The 19,252-nt window shown below is 44.8% G+C and overlaps 1 protein-coding gene across 3 annotated transcripts in view; it reads left to right on the top strand.

The window, feature by feature from the left end:
- Positions 1 to 19,252, top strand: part of Dhx15 (DEAH-box helicase 15) — a 92,915-nt gene that overhangs the window by 22,295 nt on the left and 51,368 nt on the right. For all 3 annotated transcript variants that reach the window (XM_055061874.2, XM_050193473.3, XM_055061875.2), the window contains exons 5-8: positions 3,218 to 3,394; positions 3,824 to 4,078; positions 10,464 to 10,722; positions 12,673 to 12,864. In XM_055061874.2, the coding sequence (XP_054917849.1) occupies positions 3,218 to 3,394; positions 3,824 to 4,078; positions 10,464 to 10,722; positions 12,673 to 12,864 (883 nt within the window). The remainder of the gene's footprint in view (positions 1 to 3,217; positions 3,395 to 3,823; positions 4,079 to 10,463; positions 10,723 to 12,672; positions 12,865 to 19,252) is intronic.

Genomic DNA, 19,252 nt, shown 5'->3' with positions numbered 1-19,252 from the left:
CCTGGGGCGGTTTGATCCCTTAAAGGGACACTAAAGTGAAAAATGATTTCTTCTGCATCAGTAAACTACCGCTCTACAACACCAAAAACACCACTCTTACAACGATAAAGACATTTGGTAAGCCAGAAAAAGCGCAAGAACGAAATATGGGTGGCGACGCCTACTGAAGTTCCCGCACCTGGGGGCTGTGACTTCATGGATTTTGATGCCATCTTCTAGGGCCTACTAATTATATATAGCGCTACAGATTGACTACAATGTGTTCTAAAGGAACCAAATATTAAACATGGCAAGTTTCGGGAACCTTTACTCGGCCAACGCGGCCCAAATGCAAAAACATACTTTGGAATCCCTGACGTCACGCTGACGTACTGGCGCCGGGGTTTCGGCGCGAAATTCAAATACCGAAACTTAGACCTTCATTTTCTCATCTAATAATGAAACTATTTTTTTGAAATGACTGCCTGCAGGGTTCTCAAGCAATGCTTCATTAGTCTAAACTGATTTATTGTTTCGCTTTAGTGTCCCTTTAAAGGCAGTGATGTGACGTTGACGCTGAAAAAAAAAGTTATTGTGGAAATGGCAGGAGCTGTGATGTGGTCAGATTTATTTATTGATTCATGGGGTTCATTTATTATTGATTCAATGTGAATGCGGATGCATGCAGTTCGAATCTATTCATTGCTTCCTTTGTATGTAATATTTTTTGCAATGAACCCTTAGGAGTTTTACATCCGGTTGTGCTATTCGCGGGTTCTTTGCTTTAATCGTAACTTTTAGAGTTGAGCCCATCATAAAGGAGGTATCATTGTATGGTCTTAGCTTTTTCGTTACCGCACCATAGCAATGATCAAATTGATTGACAGTTTTTCTGCGCATTGTGAAACATTTCCATTGGAACGCTTCTGCAACATCATGCACTGTCTGAATTGACTACTGATCTTTAATTATTTGTTAGTGACAATTTTTGGCAGATTGGGGAGTCTGGAAAAATAAAACCCGCTGGAGGTATTGTCGGAGCTAGCCTCCAATGCTCCTAGCACTTCCTAAATAAAACCACGGAAAATGTGTGCTTTGGTCGCTTCGGCAACATAATCTTTTGTAATAGGAATGACCATCTCTCTTTGTACAGTACGAAGTAAAATAAAAACATGCAGGCATTCAGTTTGTAGCTTTTATTATTTCTGTAAACTTTAATTCGTCTATTGAAGCAACAGATTAAACAAATAACTGTCCTGTGTGTAGGCACTCCTGCACGATTGATGTCGACTCTCCGGCTAGGAGTGCAGCGCCTGCGAGGACAAACAGCGTTTGGTTTGAAATTTAAGGTCTTTTGTAATACTTAGCAGACAAGATGGTTAGCATGCATTGTATGCACTGCGCGTGGCAGCTCGAAATGGCCAGACCTGGTGAGGGGCCTTTTAAGGTCAGACCACATGCATCCTTGCCAGCGCGTGCTCACTTCTGGTCGCTTCTGCCTAGACACCTTGGCAGACATCGGTTCGTGTTGAGCTACTGACACGTTTAAAAATGCGCAAGCTGGCTGTGACTACTATCCATTGGTCAAGCCATTACAAGACAGTCAGTCTACACCACGTAGCATGGCCAGACTGGAGCATATAAGCGCAAGTTCGCACTCCAGCCCTGTCGTGCACAAAGCAAACGCTGCACAATTTTTTGACTTCGATAAAAAGGGATTCAGGGCTCCTTTAAGCAACACTCCACATTACTGTACACATACTGAGCAAATATATGGGGAGGCTGCAGTGCCGGTTGAATGCACACTAGGCCTTACTTGCAAAGAAAAGCTGACTCAACAAAATAATCTAGTATGAGGAGGCTTCTGCATGCTCCCTGACCTGACAGCCATTGCTTCATGAGCCTAAAGAATGCAGTAAAATGCAAACCAGGTGCCTGCTGCAAAGAGTAAAAACAAACAATAGGAACTTACCCATTTTCACATTTGCAAAGCTACTGCTTTCCCACATAGCATGGGCCTTGCTATGGCTTGTATTGATGCCAATAAATCTTCATAATTTTTTTGTGTGATCTGAGTTACAAAACTTGGGAACTAGGAACTAGGTTACAATTTGTATATTTCAAAATTTTTTTTACTGGTTATTTACTTTCAGTCATGTTCCTTGATGTGCTTCCTTCAAGTTTCACATAAGAATTTCAAAAACTGTCCGATTACTGCTTTACATCCATTCAAAACACCAGTGACTAGGCTATAATTTTAGGTATCGCGCTATGCATTGCATCTAGTATGTCTTGAAATAAAACTAACATAAATAAATAAAAAATAATAAATAAATTAAATAAAAATAAAACAAAGCGCCGAAATCGAGCACATTTCTAGCGGTAACGAAAGAGTTAAGAAAAAGTCATTGCCATTATTTTAACACCTGTGTATTTTACGCAATTCACAGTGACTTGTTTTTACGCCCTTTTACAGCGACATTGTGTCTACCATTTGCAAGTCATTGTGCACTCCATAATACATTGAGAACCCATCACCACCTGTCATGGCGCTCTTTGGCCATATCTGGCCCTTGCGGCAATAAAAACCACATACTATTAAGAAAAAAAGAAAGCATTGCCTTATCAATGAGATAAGCCATAGCATAGTAATGCAACACAATTCTTATTGATACATACTTGCCGTGGTTGTTTAGTGGCTATGGTGTTGGGCTGCTAAGCACGAGGTCGTGGGGTTGAATCCTGGCCACGGTGGCTCATCTTAATTGGGGCGAAATGCGAAAACACCCGTATACTTAGATTTAGGTGCATGTTAAAGAGCCCCTCGTGGACCAAATTATTCCAGAGTCCCCCACTACGGCGTGCCCCATAATCAAATCATGGTTTTGGCACATAAAACTGCATAATTTAATTCTTATTTCTTATTGATATCTGAGGTGTATAACCACTTGATATCACCAATAAGCATTTTATTTTGAATAAAGTTTCATTTAGAAATGTATACAATATATGTAATAGCTTGTATACAAGAAGGTTTCATTTAGAAATGAATGCAGCTTACTGTATATGAGCTGGGAGTGCACTTCGCTACCATCTGTGTAACTGACTGTGCAAAGGGTACATTTACTGCTTGAATCTTTACATTAATTTACTTGGAATTTTGTATTTGTAACATAATTTTCTCTAAATGTTAAATGACATTACTCATTGTTTGCTTACTTCGCTGTCCTCTTTATAGAACTATTTTGACAATGCACCATTGATGAGTGTACCTGGTCGGACGCATCCTGTGGAGATATTCTATACACCGGAACCTGAACGAGACTACCTTGAAGCAGCCATTAGAACTGTCATTCAGATTCATATGTGTGAGGAAATTGAAGGTGACATTCTGCTATTTCTGACAGGCCAAGAGGTACATCACTTTTTTTCACCTTACTTGCATTATTTGTGATGTCAGAACTATGAAGGATAAAAAGGAATGAGATTGTTGTAGGATTTATATGAAGATACTTTTCTGATCACATGTAATGGTGACTACAGTAAGAAAGAGCGCTTCCTTGTGCTCTTGTGCTTATTTGGTATGAGTAGCTGGGTAACCGCAACAACCTTCATGAAAACGTGCTCTTTCAGCACCTTATGGCAATGAAGCTACCTCTGACAGTAAGCTGTTGCTAACACGGCAAACACGGTTATGGTTTCGTATTCGATTGTAATGCGCAGGCAACATTCAAACCCATTTTTGCATTACATTCATCTACATATGGTATGTCAGCCATGATTTACAGCACTCAGTTTGGCTTGTTTTTGATCTGTTGCACATTTTTCCTGCTTGTTGTTTCAGGAAATTGAAGAGGCGTGTAAACGACTGAAAAGGGAAATTGATAATTTAGGGCCAGATGTTGGAGAAATGAAGTGCATTCCTCTCTACTCATCATTGCCACCAAATCTGCAACAGCGTATCTTTGAGCCGCCACCACCTGCCAAGGCAAATGGGGCCATTGGCCGAAAAGTGGTTGTGTCAACAAATATTGCTGAAACATCCTTGACCATCGATGGCGTGGTCTTCGTGATTGACCCTGGTTTTGCCAAGCAAAAGGTACAGGACTTCTCTTTTAATGCTATCTCTCTGTGCAGCACCTTAGGCATTATCTATGAAAAACTTATTGAGGCTGCAAAACTTCAGACAAGAACCATTGATTACAAGGCTGTGTTTTGTTGTTGCAGTGGTGCCAAGTTTAGCACAGGTGCAAATTGTGTGATTACACGATACACTTGGTTTTTTCCAGCTCACAGTAGAACCCCTCTAATATGTTCTTCATGGGACTGTGAGAAGAAAAAAACAGTATACCGAAAAAACATATTACGCCAACACGGTGCTAAAATTATGCAAACATGCTGTTACATAATAAAACACATTGGGCACGGTTTTGCCTTCAAAGGATTTACAATTGCCGACCAAAATTTGTATTCGACCGGACCACCCAAAGTCTGAAATCTGGGATTGATAAAAAATTAGTCACTGATTGTACAAGTGGCCGAAAAAGGTTTTGTATTATCAGATGATCACTTTTGGGGCTAGATTCTTGTTTGTGATGTGTGACTAGTGACTAGAACATGCTGTCTTATCATAGTGCTAGGATAACTGTCGCCTGTCGACGTGTCTGGTGCTACGAAACAAATTATCTTTGAAAGTGATTGTCTGAGAATACGGCCAGAGTTTTTTAGCGCGTTGCTGCTCACATGCGCTCCTGCATATTTCGATCATTGTCAGGCTGTCGCTACAGACATGAAAGTGCAGTCAGTGTGTGCACTGAATCTTCATCCCCTGCCAACATAACAGAAAACTACCAAGCTGCCTGAGCAGTATAATTGCGAGTTTCTTCACAACAGTGATTGTCTTGCATTTCTCTTGCTTAATTGCTGCCCTCGTTGGTACAAATATCGAGGGGTCGAGTTGGCACCTCTTGAAACTGCTTGGAAGTGGCCAGGTACTGTGTCGCTATTTCACATGTAAATGAACAAACGCTGCATGCGTGGAACTCTCACAGCAATAGAAAATGCAGCCTTTGCAATTTTTATCAGCTCAGCTTGGGCATCTGGGGCGCGATCGGAGATATTTTGTTCGATACGCATTCTGTTCAGTTGCTGCAACGTAACAAAGTTGCAGTATGCAAAATTTGTGACAGCGGGGCGGAGAGAGCAGCCAATCAGGAAGCGGTGGCCTCCCCGAAAGTTTACTTCCGTCGTTTGTCGTCTGCTTGCAGACAGTATACTACAAGACGAAATGTTTCTCGTCTTCCAAATGAATGAAATCTTTATCTAAAAAAAAGGTATTTTTTCTTCTCAAGCCCAAACACGTTTTCAAATAGTAGTACGTGTGACTACTGTAATTTATAACTATTAGTTTCTTTGCGTCGTCCCTAGGTGGTGTCGCGGACAGCGAGAAGAAAAAAGAAAAAAAAAACGACGGGAAAAGTGGTGCACTTTTCAAGAGGCAACGACAACATTCCAGTGGCTCGCTGGCATCGATGATGGGGTCGATTTCTCTGTACAACCAACGAATTATTTGTTTCGAGAAACAAAAACGACGCTGCAATTCACTTTCTGCCATTTCTTCAAACGTGTTTCGCACCGCCACCCGCTCTCCTCCTTCCTCTAGAAATGTCAGCGCAACAACCTAAGTTCCCAACGGAAGTGCCATTTTCTCGAATTAAACTATGGATTGGATTCAAACGTGTCATGCCACAGCCGCCTGTTGGATCCAATCCAATCCACCAGACACGCTATGCGAAGCCGTATGATCGCTCCAAACTTTCCAGCTCCCGTCGGGTTCGGCACCTAGCAGACGAAATGCTAGGTGGGAGGATGATTGACAGGAGCGTGTCATCATTTCGACGTTGTCAAAAACGTGGCCGCGCACCGCGGCTGGCGACGTCGGCGCGCAGTAGGCCAATCGCGCGCGCCGGTAACCGAACGGACGCACCGAACAACCATCTCCGATCGCACCCCTGGTTTGGCATGGTCACTGACTAGTGGATTGCCTAGGCTTCGCTGGTTTCGGTTTCACAGAGGTGCCAGCAACATTCCTGATGGTGTTTAAAAAATACTTTTGCTATTTCTGCTTGATTCTGTGGCCAAGTTAACATGTGGGCAGCCGGGCGGAGTCTGAATATCGAACGGCACACTGCATGGTGTCTGAAATTTTGTAAATTTCCGCCAAGATCATGGCGCATCAAAAGAATGCATTGGTGGTGGTTGGAAGTGCGCAGATAGGGGGTGTCGAGCATGGTTGCCATTTCCTTTTTAAGATTTTTTATGGTATAGACAGTACACTTGATATTTTTCTTGTAGTTATACGCTACAGCATTTTGCAGTAAGTACAACGGTGTCTACAAGCTTTTTGCTGGAGCCGGGTTTCAGCGATGTTCTATCCGAGAAAACATACAAATAAGGAATGTATCAATGGGGTTCTATTTCACTACATTTTTGAAGGTGGGAGTTTTCTGCTGCAGTTAAAGCTCAATTCAGAGAAGTAATTTCTGCAATAAATTTTTTTGAATCAAAATTTTCGTCACCCTGAGAGTTATTTATTGCTATAGGCTCCCACATGTCCTTCATGCGGTGCAGTGCATTTGATATTCCACATTTCTTGAACTGCTCCTTTATCGTCGAATGGGATGGGTGGCTCATGCCTGGACTTGACACTTAGCTATTTCCTTCTGCGATGCATGCAGCTCTCCAACATGCCAGAAACACGTGAGGCAGCTCTGTTGTAGCTTAGTGCATAAAGTGCCACATTTATTCAAATATGAGGTGACATTTTTTCCCCAGAATCCTTAGCCTCTCACTTTACATGTTGGGCTGATACATTCAGTTACTGTTTCAATATGGCGGCAGCAGCACCAAATTTCCAGCGAACCAGATTTTTTTTTTTCTTGGGCCCCCATATACACCCTCACCTTATCGCCTGACCACTCTTTAATTAAATAAATACAGCAGGTTCTCTTGTTACCAAGCTGGGTCATAATCAAAGTGGCAGGTCATCGCAGCCAACCATGCCTATACGAAAACTTCTGTTGACGTGTTGAGTTTGATGATGTCGACTCTGACAGTAGTAAGCTGTTGGCCTTGCCACGAATTTGGTTTCAATTTTGTACCCAATTGTACCGCACCGGCATTATTCGGACCTACATATTCGTTTTGGAGGAAAGCTGCCCATTAGGATTGGGTAAATACCATAAGTGTCTAATAGTTAGCTGTCATTTTCACTTTTAGAATTTTGCCACAGAGGGTAGGCTGAAAGTCTGTTTTCAATGCTTTCACTGTCCTGTAGCAACACCAAAACAACATCATTGAGTTGTGCACATGCTGACCAGCCAAGTTTGAATTACCATGTATACTCATGTAATGGCTGCATCCGTGTAAAATCTGTGCCCAAAACTTTGTAAAAAGAGTCCCCCCAAGAATGTATTTAAAAATTACATGTGTATAAGCTGCACCATTGATTTTTGAGCATGTTGGCAGTGTTATCTGTTGTATGGTGCAAGAATTCTTAAGCTTCCTTTTTTTATATACATATACAGTCTACGCTCATTACAACGGACCCGTGTACAACAGGCTTTCGGATATAACGGGCCATATTTCAACCTTAGTTTGGTCTGCTTATTTGATTAATGCAACGAAGTTCGCTTTTAACTGACTGCGTTGCAACGGACTATTGGCTACAGCGGATGAAATTAGCGGCAATTTTTGTCAAAATCAGGTGTATAAAACGGACTTTTGCCATGTCGACATGGACTGGCAACTGACTTGTGAGGGTCAGCCGACGATCGCGGCTCAATATCTTGCAAGGGAGGGAGGAAAGTGATGCAGAAGTGTGCCGTCTTTCGTGCGCGAGGCACGGGGGGAGGCGAAGGAAAAAGCGGGCTCCACTTCGTTGGCTGCTGTTAACAGTGCGGCCACGCGGGCGCCATATCTTGAAAGTGAACTGCGGTGTGAAAAAGTCTGCCCCCACGCGAGCCTCGTGTTCAAAGTGATCTGTGATGTGGACAAAGTGCACCCAGTGCCGGTAGCTTCGTATGTGCTGTGCTTTCTCGACGTTTAGTTTGCATTGAAGCGAGAGGCAGCACAAAGGTCAATTCGCTTGCTGCTGCGCTTATCTTGCTTAATTTGTTATCGCAATCGATGCTTCAATTTTCGGGTGAAACTGCAACTTGCTTGTTTTTTTTTGTTTTTTTTTTACCGTGGATGTTCGTCACTCGCTCTTTGCAATAAAGTTGTTATACATTGCGACAAAAGTTTCGGATATTACGGACTTCAGATAAAACGGGCGTTTTTCGTCGGATTATCAGGGTCAGTGTAACGAGAGTCGACTGTATGTGTGTGTGTGTGTGTGTGTGTATAATTGATGTCAAAACAAGGCAGCTGTGCCGAGTTTTTGGCGCCTCTAGTTAGCAAAGGCAGTGCCTCCAAGATTTAGCAGCTGCCTCCAAGACGCTGCCATCGCTGGTCTGTGAGGCATCACCATTTATTCCAGCTGGCAGGTGACGCATTACGAAAATAGCCAAGAATAGCCTGAGTCAGTAGAAATGAGTACTCTAGTTCAATAAAGGCAAGTACCACCAAAAATGTTTACAAAAAAAAAAAACGTCTTTTTCTTCTTGTAGTGACCGCACCCCCAATCTTCGCCCCAAATCTCGGAGAAAAAAACTGTGGCCATTACCAAGTATATACGGTATACAGTCAAACCCGGCTATATCGAACTCGCAAAAAAACGCCTATCAGTTCGATATAGAACATAATTCGATATAAGCCTGCTAAATAATTGGATGTCATAAAAGCACATACCATTTATAAAATCACTTTATTAACGAAACTAGCTTAGTTTGGCATAAATTAGTCCTGAATTTTCTTCTGCTTGGGCAATTTCGCTGCCTGCGACGCACGCACTTCCCCACGTTGTCCGAGTCGGAGCAGCTGAGGCCGCAACCTTCCGCATTCGCGCAGAAGCGCCGGACTAATGCGAGCGCACCAATCACTTCGGAGGATATGGGCAAAGGACCGTAGTTGCTTTCCTCAATGTGCCTACTGTCATTTGTGCTCGGTACGATGTCGGCGATGTAGTCTTCGTTTCCGGGCTCTACCGTGGTCGCGACACCATCATCTGCACTCACAAACTCGTCCACCGTTGATTCGAATGTCCCGGAAATTTTGTCAGCTAGCTCCAAACTTCGGCAACACCGGCAACGGCTTCGTCGCATTCATCAGAATTTACAGTCCTCACCGAGCACGCGGAAACCGGCACGTATGAAGAACCCCTCGTACACGGCCGTGCGTAAGCGTCGGGCGCCATGGCACCGGGTTGCGAGTCTGGCCACTTTAGCCCTAATCGTGCCGAGAGTGCTCCTCGGAATCTTGCACGCTGCGGGGACATCCAACTTCTCATCGCGTTCGACGCGATTTATGATTTCGAGCTTCACGACGAAAGGCGAATTCTGCCGCTTCATCACGGCAACACTGCGGGAGAAGGCCCACAAGGCGCAAACACACGGATGCGCAAACACGATACACCGGAGAAGCAGCCAGACAACTCGCACTTTCGCCATCTTGCACGAAGAGAGCACAAGAGCTTCTGATTGGCTGTCTGAGCAAGCGCTGTAGGCGGGCCAGGATCATCTTTTGCTGGGGAGTGTCGCTAGATAGTGATCTAAAGAAGGGAAGGACGCTTGATTCTGCAACCCGTGTGGGAGCACGGCGAAGCGTCGTCAGGGGAGAGGGGTGGCAAGTGAAAGATGATAGAAAAAGAGGGAGGATGGTGGCCTAATAGACTCCACTATGCGCTACACGGGGAGTGTCGACGGCTCGCCCGAACAGCCCGAGATAGTGCGGTCACGGTAGGGAGAGCGGTTGGATGGAGCCGCGCCGCCGGGTTTCCCCGCTACCGCGAGGGAAAGCCAACCTCTGGGGGCACTTTTCCGCCGCTTGACGTTCGATATATCGGGAGTCACTGCAATATTTGTTCGATGTAAGCGTAATTTTTGCTATATATACTCATTGTAACTATACCGTGACCAGAAATTGTTCGATATATAGAATAATTCGATGTAAACGGGTTCGATATAGTCGGGTTCGACTGTACAGCCAAGTATGTATGGTATCTTCTAAGAGCCAATTTAATGATTGAAATAATCAGTCTTGGCCAATAGAAAAACAGATGCCGGCTGAGACTGTCAGCTGGCATAGGACTATCGAAAAAGCATATTTATATAGATTAGAAATAATGGAAGTTAGTATATTGCTGCTATGAATTTTACAATTGTGCTCAATAAAGACAACTTAGGACTTCGATTGTCTGCTAGAAATATTAACATTTTTTGCTGGCAGTGTTCAGTTATGTAATCTTGTGGCTGTGCCAATTAGGGAAAACGTTAACTGACCTGACTGAAGAATGCATTATAGTGAACTTGCCCACTGTTGCGCAGGTGTACAATCCTCGCATCCGGGTTGAGTCTCTACTGGTGTCACCCATAAGCAAGGCCAGCTCACAGCAGCGAGCAGGTCGTGCTGGCCGCACAAGGCCAGGCAAATGCTTTAGACTGTATACAGAGAAGGCATACAAGACGGAGATGCAGGACCAGACATATCCCGAGATTCTTCGGTCAAACCTTGGCTCAGTTGTTCTCCAGTTAAAGAAGTTGGGCATTGATGACTTGGTGCACTTCGATTTCATGGATCCTCCAGGTAACGTACGTTTGTTTCTTGCCGAGTACGTCTGTTTTGATGTGATTGCTGCACTGATTGCACCAAACCGGGAAATGCAGCTAAACCTGCTATTTCATGCCATATTTAGGCAGAATTTGAGTATATTGTGCTCAGCCTTTTGTGCACAATCATAAAAGCATATTCACACTATGCCAACAAAATGCCAATAGCATTTATTGTCCGATTCATCAGTACGCACAGTTACTGAAGGGCCAGTTTGTCATACTAGGCTGATGCAGCCAACAGCGAGTCACTGGCCTTTATGGTGATGATGCCAACAAAGCCAATCTGCCGGCTGTAGGTTAAAGTGTGCAATCGATTGCTGACAACCTAAGTGCTGTAATGCTTGAACACACATTCGTTTAAGTGGTAAACACACATTCCAAAGTCAAAATGCATGAATAGAGCACTGTGCAGTCCGAATTGTTTTGGTATGGGCTTGCATGACCCGGCCCAGCCCGTGCTCGTGACTACGGTCGAACCCGTTTATAACGATGCTGGTTCTAACAATATATTGGTTATAACAATGAAACGCTGCTGCACCGTCAATTTTTGTATGTTTTCTATGGGGAAATAACCCGCTTACTACAATGACCCCCATGCTGCATTATTGGTTATAACGATGAAGTCTGGCTGCTGGGTGTCCGTGCCGTAAGGTAATGGAATGTGAAATCCTTGAAAAGAAAAAAAAATGCGAGCCGCTGCAGGATTGCCCGCCACCCCAACTCCCGCCGCGCACTTCTCTCCATGAGAGATGCAGCCTCGTGCGCATCTCTCCTGTCGCCCTTCCACCCCTCTGAACACGAATGGGCTGTGCCCATAGCTCTGCGCCGTGCCACCCTCTGAAAAACAAATGGACCATGCCAACTTCACTGACAACGCTGCCGGCACTGCTACCAGATTGTTAGCTTGGCCCTCACAGTTGGTTCTTTATACTCTGGCCCTCGTTCTGCGCAATTCTGCTAACGGATGAAGTCGCTCGTGTTTGTCTTTGTCCTTAGATGATTCAGTCCCTCATGGGTTTGTTTTCGTGAGGGACCTTCCACTTCGCCACGTGGAGCACCTGGATGCCTTAGAGAAGGACGTCGGCAAGCTTCGCATAAAGCAAGGAAGGTAGACAGACATGCGGTTTTCTTGTGCAAGCCAGTGGGAAGTATGTGGCGAGATGCTTGTGGCGATCTGACTCCAGCGTTTCTTCTGGATTTCTCAAGCTGAGATCCTGCTGCGCAAGTGATGCCTCGGTGGAGCTCGTGTCGCTTGCCGCCCGTAACCCTTCTTTGCAGTTGTTATATCAGTGCCATTCTTGAACGCCGACAGCCGCAGCTTGTTTACAACACGCAATTGGAGTACGCAGGAAGCAGTTAAACAGTTGAATAAGTCAACACAATTAGAAGCCGGATGGAGGAAAGTGGTGGGGAGAACCGACCTCCCCACAATTATAGTTTTCTCAGAAAAGCTCGTGGCACTTTCGTGCATTTTGTGGAACTTGCTCGTGCATTTTCATGACACTTGAATATTGTTATTAGTGGGTTCGACTGTATGCAGTGTTTATAGATTGAAGTAGCCAGGGTAGGAAAAGAGTAATTGTGCACATTGTCCCAACAATCGACATTTTCATTCACATCAGGGACATGGCATCAAGGCCAGTGGGAATGGGTTCTATAGTAGCTGTGTCAGCACAGGAAAGGGCAGAATGAAGGAAATACTGGGAAGCGTTTTAGGTCAGTGCAAGGGTTGAGTCATTGTTTCGTTGCAGTGCGACTGGGTGTCTCCCAATAGCTCCACTTCAACAAATGGCGCACTATCCACAGTCTGCAGGAATTCTGCGTGCAATGAGTGCACTTGTAGTTAAGAGTGCCTCTAAAATGTATCAAAGACAACATTGATGGCATTTCCCTGAGGTGGTTTGATATTGTTTTCATTTTCTAGCTCCAGAAACATTGATGCGTGCACTTGAGCTCCTGAACTACCTACAGTCCCTGGATGACAATGGTGAACTGACCGAATTGGGATCCATAATGGCCGAGTTCCCCCTGGACCCTCAACTTGCCAAAATGCTGATCACATCGTGCGAATACAATTGTTCCAATGAAGCCCTCTCCATCACAGCCATGTTATCAGGTACTGAATTCTGAGGAGCTTTTGCAATGTTGAGAATGTGTGAAAAAATCTTTATGAGGGTAGAGTGCCATGACATCAGATGTATTATTCTAGAAATGCTAGTGTGAGTGTAGTATTCGAGGGGATCACAAGGGCATGTGGTGCATGAAAGCGTGCTTAGATGTGACACACCAGTCAGCACCCACTGCCATGTTTCCTCGAATCTAGGCTGGCCCCGATTCTAAGCTGACTCCGGAATGTTCGGGAAGGTGACTTACCTCGAATGTAGGCCGAACAAAAAAAGTTAAGGACAGCATTGATGAAATTAAAATGCCATTTATTCAATCAGAACATGCCGAGTTCACTCTACATCGCCATCGCTGCTAGCCTTGTCGCAATCTTCTTTAGTGCTATCATGCTGTTGCAGCACATGTAAAAAGCGTCTCCTGTTGCCCTCCAACAACAGACATTTTTCTCATCGCTGCTAAAGTCTCTCCTGGCTTGAATGTTTGACAATGCCTCTGCGGCTAGCACAACTTTTAGTTTGAAAGCGGCACTATAGTGGCATCGCCTGTTTGGTGCCATTATGATAAGGCAACGCCGCACGTCGATATGACGCACGTCAAAATAGTGATGTTGCTCGTGTACTTCAGTTGGCTACTGGCATGGCTAGCGGCGGCTGCGGTACTGACTTTTCTAGGTGACACTAGCTGTGCACCATATTTATCACTTTCCATTAGTAACTGGCGTATTTTATAAAACCCTCGAAATCTAAGCTGACCCTAGAGTTTGGTATATGATTATTTGGGGAAAAAAAACTTGTTGGCCTAGATTCAAATAAATACGGTATTTCTTATTAATTTCTCTACAACTGGTCCATCCTTTTGGCAGGATTGTGCTTGCAGGTGATGTTGCATGTGCGTTGAACCTCTACAGTGCCTTTTAGTGCATTTTTCACTGCTAATTATTGTACCCTGAATGGCAAATCTGGTGATTTTTACTATGTCAGAGTAATGGCAATTTTATCTTCCCATGACCCTCCAGCCACATGTGGGATAGTAGAAATCCTCTGGGAAATCAAAAGTAATTTTATTGAGGTCGGACAACCGATTTGCTCGGTACCCATATTTTAGTCCAACAGAAAGCATACCGGTCACGATGTGCATTCCTGCAGTGGTAACCTGCGGTGGAAATGTGGAGGGTGCCATGGAACGTTTTTATTCGAATTTTTCTATCTACAGTCATGATCGGGACCATGAAGTTTGTAGGGTCTCACATGTGCTCTTGGGGCAAAAAAAGCGACAACACAGTAGCACAAACAATCAAAAGGGGCATGTATTGCACCTTTAATACACTAATGCCTGCTAGCCAAATTGCTACCCATAGAATATGCCGATGGATGCGTGACAAATCGAGGAAGTGCTTACCACAACTGGATAGCAAGCGAATATCTTAACTCCCATACTGGACAATGTACTGTCACGCGAACAGTGGCGCATTCCAATGAGAATGTTCGTTCATTCAGGGGAGATGCTCCTCGAAACTTCATCTTTATTACTTGTACTAGAGGTTTCAAAATTCAACCAGTTAGTTTTCTGTGCAGATTTTAAATATGTGATAACTTATTGTGTAGCTGTTATAGTTTGAGTTTTGTGATGCACAATGGCAAAATATAGTAATCTTTGTGGGCACTTTCTTTATGAACTAAATTTTCACAAAAAGCATTGTGCTGTAGCATGTTTAGCTCTTTGTAAATCACAAAGTGCCGATATCTAACCAAACAGCGTGTAAAATTACTGAAACTATCCAAAAAGATTAGAGCATTTCAACTGTGTTCCCTGAAATATAACCTTGTACTTTTGCAACTACTGCTTAGAGGTATTGCAATTTCAAGTAGGTATCAGCACTCTACATATATTCAAGAGTATGTATGCCAAATTTCGTTAGTATAAGACAATTATAAACGTACAAGGTCAATTTCATGTGACTAGAAAAATTTAGTGTTCTATCTTTATTTTTCACGGTTGCAGTAATTGTAGATGCTGTTTGAATAGATATCGGCACTTAGCGGTCTACAGAGAGCTAAATAAGCTACAGCGCAAAGCTTTTTGCGAAAATTTATTACACAATAAAGTGCCCACAAGATTGCACTATTTTGCCATTGTGTAGGACATACCTAAAGAACCATAGTGGCTACACAGAAACTAAAGACATATTTGAAATCTGCTTGTAACGCTCTATAAGTGGATGAATTTTCATATCTCTAGCACAAATACTTAAAAAATGCTTTTTAGAGGAGCGTCTCCCCTTGAGGTGTCCTGCTCCTAAACCTTTCGCAGGACGGTCTCTCGAAATGTGTCTGTGCATGCGTGTTATATCTGCACTGCTCGCTGACCCCGAGCCTACTCCCTTTTGCGGCCCAGTAACCCCTCCGTTAGGCAGCGTTAGCATCGCAACACTCGCACATTCTCTCGTAATATGCTGGAACCACACCGAATGCCGGCGGTGCAAAGCCACGCGGCGAAGCTGGAACAGGAGACGAGAGGCATACGGGGAAAACAATATCAGGGGACACGTGAAAGTCGAGCATACCCACAAGTTGTACCCTGAAAGTAGTGATAGGCGAGTACGATGTCAATTATATGCCAGCATTGGTTGGAAGCGGTAGGATATGCCAGTAGTGCTATTCATATACAGTCGCCGACCGTTTATTCGGACCTCACGGGGACTGCGGAAATGTCCGAATAAACAGGTGTCCGAAAAAGCAGATTAAGATAAAAAAATTAAATCCTTTATTTCCACGCACTTATTCGGGCTTGGCAGTAGGCTTGAAGAAATCGTGAATGCGCCGGTGTACGCTGTTCCGTTTACGCGCAACCAGATAAGCCTTAATCTCGGAGAAGGTTGTACGGTCACTATAGGCGGCTGAAAGCACAGTCACTGCTTGTGCATGCTCCATATACGACGGCAGCGTAGCATATGGTGCGTCATCTTCCGACTCTGAGTCGTCGTCCGGCGGTGCAGCAGAAACCTGACGAATGATCTCGCCGTCGTCGAGTTCTGCACATGTCAGTACAGCAGTGTCAGCACCTGTGAAGCTGTCAAATGAGACGGTGCCCGGAATTGCAATGCAACCACTGCGCAGGTCTCAGCAGAACATTTTCCGCGTCGGTAGGGAGCACATCGGAAGGTGACAAATCCTAGGCCTCCCAGCACCCGTTTGCCGGCATTCCCCAGCGCAGTCTGCGCAGGCACTGTCGGCGCCATTAGACACTTGACGCGATGTTTCCGTACGCCGCGTTGGATCACCGAAACCTCGGCACAGCACATAACGCAAACACCACCGTGCCGACACGAGTCGCACAAACGAAAAACGTGCTGCTCGCAGCGTCGTGCGCGAAAGAAAGAAATCAGCTGCTGGATTGTCTTGACATGGCTTACTAAGCTGAAACCGGAACTGCTGTACGACCACTCTATCGAACCAGGCAGAAACGATGACGATGAGCGGGGATTTCCAGTAGCGCCACTTCGTGGGGCAGCAAGGAGGCTCCGTTCAAAACAAAAATGGCGTTCAGCAAATCGAACTATGCGCCGGTCCCCTCGATCAAGTTGGCTCAAGGAGTGTCCGAAAAATCAGACGAGGGGTTGCAAGGTGTCCGAACTTTCGGCAGTTGTTATACATTATGGTCTATGGGGAGAATGACGGTGCCGCGAAGCTGACCGAATAATCGGGCATGTCCGAATTTTTGGAGTCCGGAAAATCGGTCGGCGACTGTAGTGCTATTCATGTAGCGCTATTCATATTGTGCTGGCAACCGTTTATGGCACAATTAGCCGATAACATTTTGTACCTGACAGGGAAACCACAAAACTCGGGGTACTAAGTATGGTGTACTTCATGACACTCAACTAATGTACTGTAATCTGATTCATCCATCTCTAGTAGCAAGGTTTCGCTACCAGTATGCACTACATAACGTTCTTATCGACTCTCTGTGCCAATCTAAAATCACAATTTCTAATTAAGTCGTGAACAGCATCATCGATTCTATCACTATAAATCATGGCCTTTTCATTTGCACCTTCTCGTGACACATTCTGGGAAGTTGTCGGTCCCTTTAACTCTTTTCCTACCTTGCCTATTGGCCAGCTTTTAACCCACTATCAATGGTTTTGAGAGCTGTTTTTGGACGTTCCGTGGGCATACTGCTCCATATCACTTATAGTGGTGGAACAGCTGTGCCAATTGCTTCAAATTGCGGTAAGAGCAGTCCTCTGTGCCATCCTGCTCCAAAATGGCATTTTAAATGAAAAATAGCACCAAACCTGCTCCAAAGAAGTACAAGAGCTGCCGTGCTAGTAGTAATGAAACCAAGACCTAAACTGCACTGTCATCATCGTTACCATAGACGAACTGAACAGCCATAGCCATGGATATAGCTGACGCCAGCGGTCGTCCATTTTATGTTTTCACTCTCTATGTATTTCTCTCTGGTGGGAGGTTCCAGTATTCTGCCTTTGTACGGTCTTGTTGCTTGCGCCGTTTGTGGTGCAGTTTCATATTACCTTGCACTACTGTGGCGTGGAGGCTGTTGGATTAGAAAGCAGCTTTAGGTAATGTTGAGTTCACATTGTTTAGAATAGTTGACATTGCCAATTTAGAGACACCATGTAATATGGATACTTCACTGCTGGCTAGGAGGAGGAGCAGAGAAAAGAAAGGGAAGGATGGGGAGGTTAGCAAGCATTGGCTAATAATTTGCTACAGTTGAACCTCAATGTATTGAACACAGATATATCAAATTATTCCTCATAACAAACTCTTCCCATACATACCACATCAAAAATCACGTACATCTTTCACTTTTTTAAAATCAAATGGGGTCAGATGTAAAATGGATAAATTGAACTTTGCCGCCCCTGACCGCATTCCCTCTTGTGACAGGAGCTAGGTGTTTCCCACTGCTGCACGCATGTATCGATCGCACCGGAAGCACCATTTGACCGCATGTGCTTACTGGTATCTACAGTCGCCGACTGATTTTCCGGACTCCAAAAATTCGGACATGCTCGATTATTCGGTCTGCTTCGCGGCACCACCATTCTCCCCATAGACCATAATGTATAACAACTGCCGAAAGTTCGGACACTTTGCAGCCTCTCGTCTCATTTTTCGGACACTCCTTGAGCCAACTCGATCGAGAGCACCATGCACAGACTCTTACCGGTGTATGGTTCGACTTGCTGAACGCCATTTTTGTTTAGAACGTAGCTTCCTTGCAGCCCCACGAAGTGGCGCTACTGCAAATCCCCGCTCATCATCATAGTTTCTGCCTGGTTCGATAGAGTGCTTCTGCGGCAGTTCCGGTTTCAGCTTAGTAAGCCATGTAAAGACAATCCAGCAGCCGATTTGTTTTTTCGCGCACGACGCTGCCAGTAGGCCACGTTTTTCGTTTGTGCGACTGGTGTCGGCATGGTGGTGTTTGCTTTGCATGCTGTGTCTAGGTTCCGGTGATCCAACGCGGCATACGGAAACATCGCGTCTAATGGCGCCGACAGTGCCCGCACAGACTGCGCTGGGAAATGCCGGCAAGCAGGTGCCGGGAGGCCTAAGATTTGTCGCCTTCCGATGTGCTCCTTACTGATGCGGAAAATGTTCTGCCGAGATGTCCGCAGTCGTTGCATTGCGATTTCGGACACCGTCTCATTTGACAGTTTCACAGGTGCTGCCACAGCTGTACTGACATGCGCAGAACTCGATGACGGCGAGATCAATCGTTGGGTTTCTGCTGCACCGCCGGACGATGATGCACCATGTGCTACGCTGCTGTCGCATGCGATGCATGTACAAGCAGTGACTGTGCTTTCAGCCGCCTATAGTGACCGTACGACCCTCTCCGAGATTCAGGCTTATCTGATTGCGCGTAAACGGAGCATTCACGATTTCTTCAAGCCTACTGCCGAGCCAGAATAAGTGCGTGAAAATAAAGGATTTAAATTTTTTTTTTTCGTAATCAGCTTTTTCGGACACCTGTTTATTCGGACATTTTCACAGTCCCCGTGAGGTCCGAATAAACGGTCATCGACTGTGTACTCCGGGTGTCTAGCAAGTTGACATTTCCAAATTCCCTGAGTGACACAAAACTTTGTTTTATGTCAAGACGAGTTGACACCCTGTCCCTGATGCTACCACTCTCTAGTAAGCATATTAAAAAAAAAAAAAACTTAATGCAGTTTGAATAGTAAGGACTAGTTTTTATTTTATTCAAAAAGGAAACAGAAGGGCAGGTTTAGTAAGGTGGTGGTGATGCGCTGAGCATTTTCAACTGCTGTGCTAAGCTACATGTTTGCACTGATCGTGCCTGAACTGCGATTTGAACGTAGCGGCACACACTGGTGGCGGCTTGGC

Source organism: Dermacentor andersoni, chromosome 1, assembly GCF_023375885.2.
Source record: "Dermacentor andersoni chromosome 1, qqDerAnde1_hic_scaffold, whole genome shotgun sequence".
Taxonomy (NCBI): Eukaryota; Metazoa; Arthropoda; class Arachnida; order Ixodida; family Ixodidae; genus Dermacentor; species Dermacentor andersoni.
This window is presented reverse-complemented; position numbering and strand designations above follow the sequence as displayed.